A 13,334-nucleotide genomic window follows, 5' to 3' on the forward strand; every position below is an offset into this window, starting at 1 on the left:
CTGAAAATGTTTCCAAAATGGCAAAAATAGACAAGCTGTACAAGCTCACAACACTTTGAGCTTGTGAATCGGCTATTTTACGTTTTTAGGGCATAAGTGGTTAAAAAAGGTGTTTCATATCAGGCAGAACTGTCAACTCATTACATTGCATTTTCATCTTCAGTGACTGACACTGTCTCCACTCCAACTTATTTCCATAGGGACAGGGGATTTGATTTTCCCTAACCAATCGTTAGAGTCCAACGTATCTGCCTGAATCGAACGTCATTTTAAGTCAACACTGACGCATAGCCATCATTGCGGATGCAAAACCATCTCCCCTTTGAACAAATGCCTTCAAAGCAGGGTATTCCTGTTCGGATTTTCAAAGTAATTGGTACTTTTAATCGATTTAGAACAACCTCGATGACAGAGTCTGTCTTGTCTATAACAGTCACCATTGTTGGTTCCGGCATACAGTTTGACAACGCCGTTAGCTCTGCTAATGTTGTTTTGTTATCATCATTGCAAAAGGGACCTGCATTGGGAGCGGACCGAGCGGTGGTGTAATATGAACTTCTTGAAGACATTTTAAAACTAGTCCTAATCTTAAAAAATCTATTTGTCTGTGTTTAACAATACCATAGTTGATAGTCTCCAAAGGCATCTCAGATTGAGACCTTAACCGCATGAAAACCATCCTGAGCATGTTATAATAGGCAAACAATCAGCGAAAATAGGTTGTTCGACGGAAATAGATTTCATGTAGAGGGAAAAAGTTTAGACCCCTGGGGGACCCCGGTCAATGAAGTATATGCTAGGTTTTAAGTGGTTAAAAGAACCAGAGAAACAAATAAGTTAACCAGTGTCCATTGTGTTTTACCCTAAATTTTCTGGGCAAGCTGTGGAAACAATTGGTCTTAATGACCCCAAGGACAGCCACATGGGTCTCCACAAGACCTCTTCCTGGCCCAAAGGATCCGCAGCTCTTCAGCAGTGTGCTGAGGGGATGACAGCATGTCTACGTAACACTCCTTTTCACACAGCCAGCCAGGATCCTAGAAAGAGTACAGAGCATAAGAAAAACATCATGGTACATCAAATAAACACATTCATGACTCAAGATACAAATATCAACTGAAATGAATAACTAACTAATTCAACAGAAAAAAAGGGAAAGGTGAACACTGAGGTTGTAGGAGGGCGCAATAATAAAGTTCAGTAGTTGTCACTTTCAGTAGAATGTACACACAAGATATGAGTCGGCGTCCTCAAAATCTGTCTAGGTTAAGTATCTACTTCTGCCTTTCTTTTCTTTACTAATTCTGCTTGGTCTTCATCAATTCATTCTAAGAGGTTTCTCAAATCCTTTTGCATTTTTATAAATAGGCCTGTAATTGCTGTTATATTTCCTAACTATTCTGTCTTTTGGGATTACTGTAATGATTGCCTCTTTCCATGATGGGGGAGTTTACCGTCATCTTCATCCAATTTAATGGTTTCAGCAGAAGGGGAGAGAGTTCTTCTCTGAAGATGTTGTCTGATGGACCACCGCTAACTCTGGTCTTTCTTGAGTTTGAATTGCCAGTTGTATTCTTAATTTATTCTAGTGTAAATTCTGCTGAAATGAAATCTTTGCCAATACAAGGTCAGTAGGTGTCTGTATACAGCCGTTTGTAATGTTTAATACTTCTGGGTGATATTTCAATTGATTTGTTTCTGGATTCACGTAATCAAATGCAAATCTTATCTTGAGGTGTATACACATTTATCAAGGTAACCTTTTTCACCTTTAAAAAAACATCTGCCCACCTTAACTATTATTTGTTTATAGGATTCCAATTTCATTTAATTAGATACAAAAATGCCAAAACCTCTATGAGTATTTATACTTTTTATTTGGGACTTCTTAACTCTTTCAGTGCCAAGAGTATTTTCATAAAGTACTCCCCCAGTGCCAGCAATTTGTGTTTTTTTAAATTTTTAAATTTTTAAATTTTTCATTCAAATAAATGATCTGATTGGGTTTTTAAACCCATAATACAGTTCTACCAGTAGAGAGCAACAAATCGACACATTGATGATCTCGCTGGCTCACTCGCCCCCTCCCAAACAGGCTCACGTCATATCCGGTCATAACCGGATGTTGACTGATCGTCACCCAGACCAAAGAGAGTAGACGTGGACCTCTCCGTTTGTGTTTTATACCGTGTGAAAAACCGTGACTTTCCCTATTCTGGCCGAAAATGATCGCGGGAAAAAATGAGAACCGGAAACGGAATCTGCGTCATGAAACCGGAACCCAATGAGTCTGAAGGAGTCAGGAAGCGAAAGTGATCATGAAAAATAAACATCATAGCGCGACCACAGTCAAAAGTAAAAACTCGGGATTTCTCGTGCTGGCACTGAGGGTACTCGGGAAAAATTCTGGATATCTCTGGGCGTGGCACTGAGAGAGTTAATATGAAGTATTTATATATCCCCAATTGTTTTATTTTATTATGCTCTTGTGGGGAGAGATGGGTTTTCTTTGAGAGACTATTTAACGTTGACATACACCTTGCACTGTTAAAGAACCGTGGTTATACAGTCCTGATCAAACTATCTCTGTAATCGTGATTTTCAGTCACCATGATATTTGTATTATCACCTCTTTGGTGCTGTATTGCTGAAAGTTGACTACAATAGACCTCAGACGCGAGTTAGGGCTCAACTTCTGTGGCAGGAACTATGGGCACATTGTATCTGTAGATCACCGTCACTGGAACGTGTAGGTTCAGCTCAGAACAACTGATCCACAAACTGTCAATGATCTGCACTCTGTGCCCTCTGCTACACCATCAATACGCAGATTATTTCGTCTGGCTCTTGATTCATTCAAGTCATTCAACTTGTCCTCTAGTTTCTGCTGATCCTGTGCAGTGAATGGCAATATTAGCCTCTGATCTCCACGTTTCTATTTACATCTCGTCCATTTTCGCATTCTGCTCCTGTATGGCTTGCATATTGTTCATAAGCTGCTTATTCATGTTTGGCTTGAACTTGACCAACTCCCCTTTCGTATAACATTTGATTTCTTCTTTTGAACGTTTTGAAGTCTTGCTTTAGTTCAGAGTTTAGTTCGCTAATCTATAAATGTGTGCTGATCCTGCTGTAGAGTCATTACCATGCTGGCATTCTGCTCCCAGTCCTTGCACACCATCTTTGGGTTGATCGGCATGATTTTTCCAGGGTATCTTTTTGTAATCATCAATGTTTTTCTGTTTATATTCTTAATTAAATCAACTTTGATATGTATGAATTGCATTTCTGAAGGTTTTAAACACGCCACCTCATGGGAGCCAAACACTCAGCCCGTCCTCTCACTCTGTACTCAACCTGGAAGTCCTATTCGCTATTGGTTCTTTTTTACTCTGGATTTTACAGTGTGCTATATGCTACCAATGGTCATGCAACGAATAATGCATAATAATTAATACAGTATAACTATTTGTATTATCACCTATGATTATGGAAAATCACTGTCAGAATTGTAAGTCCAACAGGTGATTATTTTTCCTGGGCTTTTACCTGATATTTCTGTGGTCCAACAGCAGCCATCCATATGCCCATGCTCACATCTTCCCCCTGTGACAACAAAGACACCCAGTTATCACTCTGCCATTTATGATCAGTTTTGCGTCATCATTATTCAATGCCGGGCGGGTACCATACCTGATAGGCCTTCAGTTTCTCTGCATTGGTGGCCAGCCACTGGATCAGGTCACGGGAAACCACATAGCCAGAGCCACAAGCAAACGCGGGGTAGGCTGGACTGGCATACTCAAGTTCCTGCCACTTCCCAATGCGATCCACCGCCCAGCTCTGTCTGAAACTAGTTTCAGGAGAAATCTGTGTCATCGCTACAGCCGTATTAGCTTCACATTCACAGTAACACGTACTTTAACCAGGCACAGCATGCACACTGTTACTCCAGTTACCATTGTGTTAACTCCACCTGACAGTGTTCAGAACTTTAGATGGCAACAAACTGAACGGAGGACCGCAGATACACAACGTCAACATGTTCAGACAGATGGGTCAATGAGACACTGCGCTGTACTTACTTCCCCCACCAGAAATTGCTGCGCTTGAGGCCCTTGTGGTCTATCTTCATTAATACCGAGTCCACATCGATATAACAATCATCATCTGTCTTCAGGAGAAGGTTAAAGTCAGCATTTCCCACAGCCCTACCAGAGAAGGAATTTGCAACCTTAATTAATAGACAACTTTTTTTTCCTTTTCTCTCCAGCAACTCATGGGAGGATTTACTATCAAACACCATTGAGACAGAATGGTAGGGGTTTAGTGAATAAATAATACAAAGCCCCCTCCCCCCCTTATGAATCGTTTTCATACTTGCTGCCTGATGAACTACGACCATACCATTTCTCTGGCCAAATTATTCAGACTACCGACAAGTCATTTTAAATGAACAGCACATTTTCATTTCAGAGTTGGTGATTTCCTGCGAGGGCCCAGGCAATATTTGAGTCACCGGGGTAGATTCATTAGCTGCTGGTTGTACCATTTATAGAACTGGAGCAGTTTGGAAGGCACGTTCCTGTAGGTGTCCACCACATCTACAAACACAATGTCCTGATGCCTGCGGCTCTCCTGCTGCAGAGACGAGTCCTCCTGCTTCAGCCTGGAGGCATGGAGCTCCATCCTCGCTGCACGGCCCCGCAGCAGCCCAGACAGACCCTCTCCGTCTGGTACAGAGGGACCAGGAGGTGGTGAGACAGACGGATAGACAGACAGAAAGAAATACAGACAGGTAGTGGTGAGAGGTGGACATATGTAGGCCTGTCACAATTATAACATAATCGTCTAAATCGCAATTATTTGAGATAATCGCAATTATTTTTTGCATAATCGTCATAATAATTTCCACGTTGAAACATTTTCACACATTTCCGAATATAAAACAAAAAGCAGAAATAGCAGATCTACAAGCTTACAACGCGTCACGCTGTGAGCTTGTAGATCAGCTATTTTAGTTTTTTTACATGTATAAAATTATTATATATGTCATATCTGCCCTGTGGAATGTTTTATTAAGAAGCCTTAATGGCAAACAGAAATAAAACATGTATTCATATGTTCCAATGTCAAACACACAATTAAATCGTTAATCGCAATTATTTGAGTGACAATTAATCGTCAACTTAAATTTGTAATCGTGACAGCCCTAGACATATGGCATTACATAGAATGCACTACGAGGGAGAACGTGGGTTAAAATGTGAAGAGAACATAAAAAGCTCCGATCCTAAATGATTTTAATGAGAAAAAAGTGACCTGGCTGAAGTTTTTTATTTTATTTGATTGCATTTTGTACATTAACTCATCAAACACAAAAATATTGAAGAGGCATAAAAGAATAATACTGCAGAAGCCGGCAGAGGGTGGGAAATAAATCCACTTGGCATAAAAGCAAGAGCTCGGAGCCAAAACAGAAATGATCCGATGAAATTACAAGATTTACTTTTTTCTAATGTTCCCTTACAGTGAATCACTTTCAGAAAGGACACAGCAGGACTCTTATAAAAGGTCCTAATGTTATACATAATGATGGGGGGGGGGGGTCAAGCATGTATTTTGATACAAATACGTGGGTGTAACGATCGCACCACATTGAATTTGTATGCAAAAAGACAAAACAAAGAATAACATTTTCTCCAGCAAGAAGACAAATACTTCTTTAGTCGTTTTTTTTTTTCAAATTTATGTGTTTCACAGTATTGTAATAATATACTACGAAAAGCATTTGTCCATTACTTTAAGGTCAAATCTTCACCAAATGAAAAGCTGTTAAAAGATTGTAGGGCAGGGCAACCCCTTAAGAAACTCTGAGTCAGCCTACCACAATAACATAGAGTATTAAGACTTGGAAACAACATCGTCTCTGACCCCAAACATGTCCTGAACAGAATATATACAGTATATTGTTACCAACATATCAGAGACAGGGTTGCACAATTTAAACGGGTTAGCCTGGTCTTTTGTGCACCAGTCGATCCTAATATCAGATCTGAAGCTTAATCCCAGATTAAAAGTATGTTGAAGGGCCTTGAATATTGGCATATGTTATCGCAATGGTATGTTAAATGTTCTGTATGTATCTCTTTGTCCTATATATTTTTTTTCCCTCAAATGGAGCTACTATGAGGTCTTAATGTTATCGTAATACGTATTGTTGTCATCATCAGAATTAAAATGCCACCGAACTGACCATAGATAGTGATGGTGAACCCTCCAGCCAATCCAGGAAAGCCAAGGGCACTTCTGTGAGGCAAGATACCTTCTTCGATCTGTGGGTTGAAAAACAAAATCATAAGTCTTCTCTCTTTAAAAAATAAATAAATCATGAATTTCAATTGAATTTTATTATTCTCTTTATATTTATATTCGAACTCCACAACACTCACAGATGACATCTTGAGAACCCCTCCTCCGTCATTGAGCTGCACACAGGAGGAGTTGACCGTGGTCAATCCAGCGGTGTCCACACTCTCCCAGACCAGTGTCCCTTCAAAGCCCTGGAAAAGAAGAGAGAGGTTAGTGTGTCACACCAATCCCGCCAAATTAAAAATGACCTGGATGTGGAGCACTGACCTTGGGTAAGATGAACTGCTCCACTGGCTTGTACCACACCCCATTCACAATGGTCCCTGTGCTGGCGCCACTAAAGCGGGCAGTGACCACAGCCTCCTGCAAACACACCAGAGTCTCTGATATCACATTAGGTGATGTCACATAAGGGTATACTGTGTCTCTCAAGAGCCTTTACTCCTGAGGTGTGAAACAAGGTGATGTCACATAAGGATATATATCTTAACTCAGAGGGGTGCGAAACTGGCCAAGGTTTTATTTTCTCTTGTTAAATCTACCTACAGTACACTGCAACCCACTGTGTTGCATCCAATCACTTTGGTGAGAGTCATTCCACCGCAAGCAATTTGTCTTTGAAATAACAACAGTCCGGACAGGGTATCATCTCTAATTGGATATAAAAAAACGAATAAGTAAACAGTAAACAAGCATGGCCATTCCGTCAAGTACCTCCGACCAATTCATGCCGTGTGTCTTATGAGAAACGAGCAACGGTCTTACCTCTTGGTCCAATTGGTGCAGCTTCACCGTCACATTTCCCCGAAGCTCGTGGCTGGGTCCGCTGGCAAACACTCCCAGCCTGGTAATCACAACCGGATGGAGGACCTTGAAGTCCAGGGCTATGGCGGACACCTCAGCAGGAGTCAGCAACGCCGGGTCGGTCACATTCACTATTTCTATCTCCGTCCCTTGCTCTGCCACTGACGGAGAGAAGTCTGGGAGTCAGCGGTGGAAGTTTACTGAACAAGCCCGAAATTCAATGTTATCCCAACATGCTGACAGCCTATCCTCTGAGAGCAGAAATGATTAGGTGATGAGAGAGGAGTGGGAGACAAGACACCATTCTCAGAAGACAAAGGCATGCATTTTTATTTGTGCATGCTCTATTAAAGCTTCATCATCAGCATTTTGAGAAGCCGGTTCTTGGGGATGCAGTCTTCAAAGCCAGCCTCCATTTGTCAGTGTGGTTTCTTTACTTTCTTAATTACAAAAGAGCAGTTTATTACCCAGGAGATCAATGGAAAGTACAAGGCTGTTAAAAGTGCGCTTTCAACACAAGATCCTTTCTACTGTTCACTCCAAAACAAAAAGACAATTACAGAAAGAGAGGGAGAGAGAATAATTGAAAGGGACAGCAAGAGGTTATCAAATGTTTCTTTCAGTACATTCATTGATAATCATGGAGATGCTTTTAGTGAAGTGCCGTTTTTCCTTTTTGCTTAGCAAGTATGAAAACTCTGAGTGCTTTTCTTGGCATAGGCCATTTTGATTATGCCAATTCATTCAATAACTGAGGCAATTTAAATGTATACTCATTCAATTTTGTAAAGCAAAACAGCACTTAAAATTATCAGACACCATTACAAACTTGGGCTTTATTCAGTTCTTCACGAAATAAAAATACAAACACTTTCTACCACTACTTACACTACACTTTTGACACACCACTACCTAAATATTTATAACATAAAAAACGAAATCAGAGAAACCAATTAGCTTATTGACACAGCCCGCAAAAAAGCTATGATGCTCTGGGCTGAAACTAATCAATCAGCATGTCTTTTCTTGTGTCTCGGTAAAATAAACACTTCAGCAAGGAAATTAGATGATTTTTTGTTTGTTTGTTTTGCCAATTCTTGTGATGCCTTGTCTGTTCCTATCTTTATAGAAGGATCTCTATACAAAGCTATGACATTTGCAGTCAAAATCACACAACACCAATCGCCTATGTTCGTCATTTATTATGACATGCCCAGAATAGGTATATATTAGGGGTTCAAGTAGGGCTGTCACGATTACAAATTTAAGTTGACAATTAATTGTCACTCAAATAATTAACGATTAACGATTTAATTGTGTTCTGTCGTTGAAAATTAATGGAACATTATGAATACAAATTCTGTTTGGCTTTTAGACTTCGTAATAATTACTTTATACCTAAATAAACTAACAAAACATCAATAGTGGAAATTGCCGATCTATAAGCTCAAAACGCGTCGCGACGCGTTTTGAGCTTGTAGATCTGCCATTGAGCTTGTAGATCCACTATTTTTTTTATTATTTTTTTAAATATATGAATTTTTTTAACATGGAATTGATCATGACGATTATGCAAACATAATTTTGATTATTTAAAATAATTGCGATTAGACTATTATGTAATAATTGTGACAGGCCTAGGTTCAAGTGGTTAAAACAGCTGTTTACGTCTCGTAGAATGACATACTAGTATAACATCTCACACTAAAGCTGCTTCTAGGCCTTATTCGAGGCTTATTACATAATTGCCTAATCGCACTTTTTTGACATAATCGCAATTATTTCGCATAATCGTCATCATAATTTCCATGTGGAAAAATGTTCATACATTTTCAAACATTTTGCAAAATATAGCAGAAATAGTTAATCTACAAGCTACAATTTTCAAAATAGTAGAAATAGCTGATCTACAAGCTTGTAAGCTTTGAGATCAGCTATTTCTACTATTTTGAAAATGATTCAATATCAGTCATTTCTTTGTATATTTAAATTATTTGTCGTATCTCTGCCCCGTGCAATTTTTGATTACGAAGCCTAAAAAAGGCAAACAGTAATGAAGTTCCAATGTTCAACGCCAAAAACACAATTAAAATCGTTAATAACAATTATTTGTGTGACAAAGAATCGTCAACTTAAATTTGTAATCTTGACAGCCCTAGCTGCTTCCTAAATTCTCTGAGACACATCATGTTAACACTGGTATCGGTTAACAGAGCAGCACAGAGAAAGAGCTTGGGGTGGGGGAAATAATGGCAAAGCAACTCCAAATTCAACTGTCTAAAAACGCTCATTTGGATGAACAATGATTTGCTTTACACGAAGGCAGCATATTAATTGTACAACCAAAGTGTAAATTGCACATTTTGCAATGGATAAGCTGTTCATATACGGAAGAGAATATCAATGGCCAGTTAAAATGACTGTCCACATTAACTGCATGCGTTTTAATTAAGACAAATATTATCAGAAATGACTGGAAACACCAAATCAACCGTTATGTTAGCAGCACAAGGGTTGAGTCAGTGGGAGAAAGATTTTTTTCCGTGGCCTTGGGTATCAATGGGAGCTGAACAGTGTCCTTGAGTTGTGGGCGAGCATGAATAAGATACTCTTTTTTTTCCGAACCTACATTATTTTCATTCTCTTGACTCCTCTCTCCTGTTATAGACTATGCTCTCGTCCACAGTATTGATGTATGCCCACCCAGGCAGACGATTCTATAAGCAGCAGCTCTCTCTAAACGCTATTACATTTGGATCACCCAAGTGCGGTGAACACAGGTCTATCTTGTTGAACACATATTGTTTAAGGCTCAATGCGCAGTGGTTCTCAAAGTGCGGTCTGGGGACCCCCAGGGGTCCTTGAGGTGTTTCCAAGGGATCCCCACAGAAAAATAGATAATAATAGATAACATAGCATGAAGATCTGTTTAATGACTTTAACCCTATATACATCAGCTGTTTTAAAATAGCAGATCTACAAGCTCACAACTGTTTGCTCAAAACGAAAACATTTTATCAACACAAATCTTGTATGAGAGTCCATGGCACAAAATATTTTCTACAGAGTCTACAGCCAAATACATGTCCTTGACATGAAAAGGTTTGAGAACCACTGCAATATGCGACCATGTTTTTAGCTTCAAGATCAGTACTTGTGTTACTTGTCGACAGCTGCGACGGAGTAGAAATCAAATCGGGCATTATTACCTGGCTCTGTGAGGTTCAGGAGGGTGCAGGAATACGGGTCTTGTCGGTCTTCCTCTGGAATGGGGCATCCATGCTCACCCACGATAAACTTCACCCCCACCCTGGACAGAAGCGGCAAACAATTCCATTCACGTCTTGTGCTTTTGCGGGCTTTAGGTCACATCACATTACGTATAAGAGATGCTTATTTCGGAAAGCTTGTCCGTCCAACCACATACACCCCGTTACCATGGTTACGGGAGGTTGCTTAAAGGCCATCACGCCATATCTGTGCTCACATCGGTTAGGTGGGGAAGTAAAGGTAAAGGACAAAAAATACCAAAAGCAAATACAAAAATAAATGCAAGAACGATACCAGCGGCCCACTAGTCTGCTAAAGATGACCAATTTAATTATTGGTGCCAAGTAAAGGCTTTATTTCAATACAATATTTTTGCAAGGAGGAAAGGGTACTGTAGTAGGCTATGACCTGTGTTGGAAGTGAGGGTGGTTTTTGAGATATCCCAGCCAGGTCTCTCTTATCACTTGTCGGAGGTCATCGTGGTGTCGGGCTGACAGCACTCCCACCAAAACGTCATAGTTATCTGAACATAAGAAGAAAAAAAACATGAACAAAACCAAAGCTTCCAAAACACAGGATGAGATGTAAATATCTGTTGTGCAACTTCTCAAGCAGGCGATGCTATTAACGTGTCAGTGTCACAACAAGTAATGGATTAGATTTTGATCAAAGGTAGGGTAATAGTGTCATATAATGGCTTGGGATGCTCTCTCTTGCTAGACAGACAGTACTATAGTCTCATTCTGGTTTGGAAGAAGCTAAAGCTGATCCCAGCAACGCCCAGCCTTAGAGAACTATTGAAAGGGATACAGGATAGGTGGGCACTAGGGATCCTCGATATGAAATAGTCTATTTTGTCCAAAATGTTAAAAAATATATATATATATATTTGAAAAATGGTCTTAAGTAATGTAAAGTATCCATGATGTGAACATGCACGGTACATCATTATCAGACTTAAAGGGATATTTCACTTTCAAATAAAATAAACATTAAAAATAAATATTTTTAAAAAATGAAAAAAGTTATGGCAAAATCACGGACCCCTCACACATTAGTAGGACACTCTAATGCGTGAGGGGCCGTGATTTTTCCATTACTTTTTTCATTTATTTTTAATATATTTTTTAAATGTTTATTTTATTTGAAAGTGAAATATCCCTTTAATTTTATCCTGCAAAATCTTGTTTATGCCCCAAAATGACTGGTTATACAGTTTGTGTAGCTATTTGTAGCAATTGTATACTTAACTTAAAAAAAAACAATCCAAATAGGTTTTTTTTACATTTAGGACATAATAGCAACATCGAGGTGCCCATATGTCCCTATAAGTGCCCACCTATCCTGTTACCGTCTTCGATCCAAGGCTAGATGGCTACATGCATTGCATTTACTGTTCACAACTCTCAGCCCAAAGATCCAAAGAACGTATCAAAAGCAAAGTCAACTGACTTTTGATACGTTCTTTGGATCTTTGGGTTGAGTTGTGGACAGTAATAATAACTTTTCATATATACAGGGGTCACCCTGCCCTGTATGCATGTGAAAAGTTGCGAGGGTGATCGTGATGATAAATCACACACACAAACAGTACCAGAATGTGTTCTCTCCAGCTCCCTGGTGCTGCTGCTTCGGTATGTCAACCACAAGTGCCCCACGACCGCGACAGCACACGGCAGAAGAATGAGCGCTAGACTACGCATGGAGGACGGACTCCTTCTCCACTAAAGCATATTATCCACCCAGCCTTCAACAACTTGACATTGGATTCCAGGCTTCTCTCCTCGCACACTAGTCCTTCTCCTCCTCCTGCCTGGGCGGAACCACAGTGAATAATAATGTGTGAGCAACACATTTCTGCTGCTCTGTCTCTGAACACCGTCTCATGTCTGCCTGCCTCCTGTGTGGAAGGATTTTTTGAACCAATGGGAGGGGAGCAGCTTTAGACCGCTATGACCTCTGGGATATGTAGTGCCGATTCGATAGCCCAATCACATAAAGGCTTGTGTGTGTGTGCGTGTGCGTGTGCGTGTGCGTGTGCGTGTGCGCGTGCGCGTGCGTGTGCGTGTGCGTGTGCGTGTGTGTGTGTGTGTGTGTATATATATATATATACACATGTGTATATATATATATGTGTGTATATATATATATATATATATATATATATATATATATATATATATATATATATATATATATATATATATATATTAAGCGTGCCAACGTGTCGTCACCAGCAGAAGGGGCAAATCAGGCTGCGGGGGCGAGGCATTGGGCGTGGCATTGGACAATGTTAAGTCAACCTGTTTTTTACCCCTCAAAGATGTCCGCAGCTACCAAAAGACACTTGTTGACGCCCCCTTCAGGATTTTTGGCACGCTCTCTATATATATATATATATATATATATATATATATATATATATATATGATGTCTTGATGTCTTGATACACAGACATGATGTCTGTGTATATATATATATACAGACATATATATATATTAAATATATATATATGTCTGTATATATATATATATATACACACACACACACACACACACACACACACACACACACACACACACACACACACACACACACACACAGAGACCACATGGCATTTGAATGCAGATCATTGCATGGAGTAAAATGATAGATGAACACAATATGCACAATGTACAATTTTATAATGGTAGACAATAAATAATTTAAGAGGAAGAATCCTATGATATATATCCATATGGAATGGGCATATCCGATTATATTTGCCAATATACACTGTATTATCCAGTATTTCTTTTTTTATAGCAATGTAGAAAGTCTGGAATAAAAAATTTACTTGAGTAAAAGTACAAAAGTATTAGTATCAAAATGTACTCAAAGTACCAAAA

The 13,334-nt window shown here is 39.5% G+C and overlaps 1 protein-coding gene across 1 annotated transcript; it reads right to left on the reverse strand.

Annotated features, from left to right (window-relative positions):
- Positions 1–541: 541 nt before the first annotated feature.
- b3galnt2 (beta-1,3-N-acetylgalactosaminyltransferase 2) lies at positions 542–12,314 on the reverse strand. The gene is made up of 12 exons (XM_080449852.1): positions 12,041–12,314; positions 10,855–10,969; positions 10,386–10,486; positions 7,138–7,337; positions 6,640–6,735; positions 6,453–6,563; positions 6,257–6,335; positions 4,550–4,733; positions 4,086–4,211; positions 3,694–3,853; positions 3,550–3,606; positions 542–1,037 (listed from the first exon to the last, which is right to left on the reverse strand). Exons 1-12 carry the CDS (start codon positions 12,147–12,149, stop codon positions 900–902), a joined length of 1,476 nt encoding a protein of 491 aa, XP_080305978.1. The 5' UTR covers positions 12,150–12,314; the 3' UTR covers positions 542–899.
- Positions 12,315–13,334: the final 1,020 nt, after the last annotated feature.

Source organism: Gymnoscopelus braueri, assembly GCF_963280865.1.
Source record: "Gymnoscopelus braueri genome assembly, chromosome: 14".
Classification (NCBI taxonomy): Eukaryota; Metazoa; Chordata; class Actinopteri; order Myctophiformes; family Myctophidae; genus Gymnoscopelus; species Gymnoscopelus braueri.

Coding starts and splice junctions, on each gene's coding strand:
- b3galnt2 (XM_080449852.1), bottom strand. CDS start 12,149: ATGCGTAGTCTAGCGCTCATTCTTCTGCCGTGTGCTGTCGCGGTCGTG. Junction 10,970..12,040: donor GCTGGAGAGAACACATTCTG/GTACTGTTTGTG, acceptor TCTTATGTTCAG/ATAACTATGACGTTTTGGTG. Junction 1,038..3,549: donor TTGGACCACAGAAATATCAG/GTAAAAGCCCAG, acceptor TACTCTTTCTAG/GATCCTGGCTGGCTGTGTGA.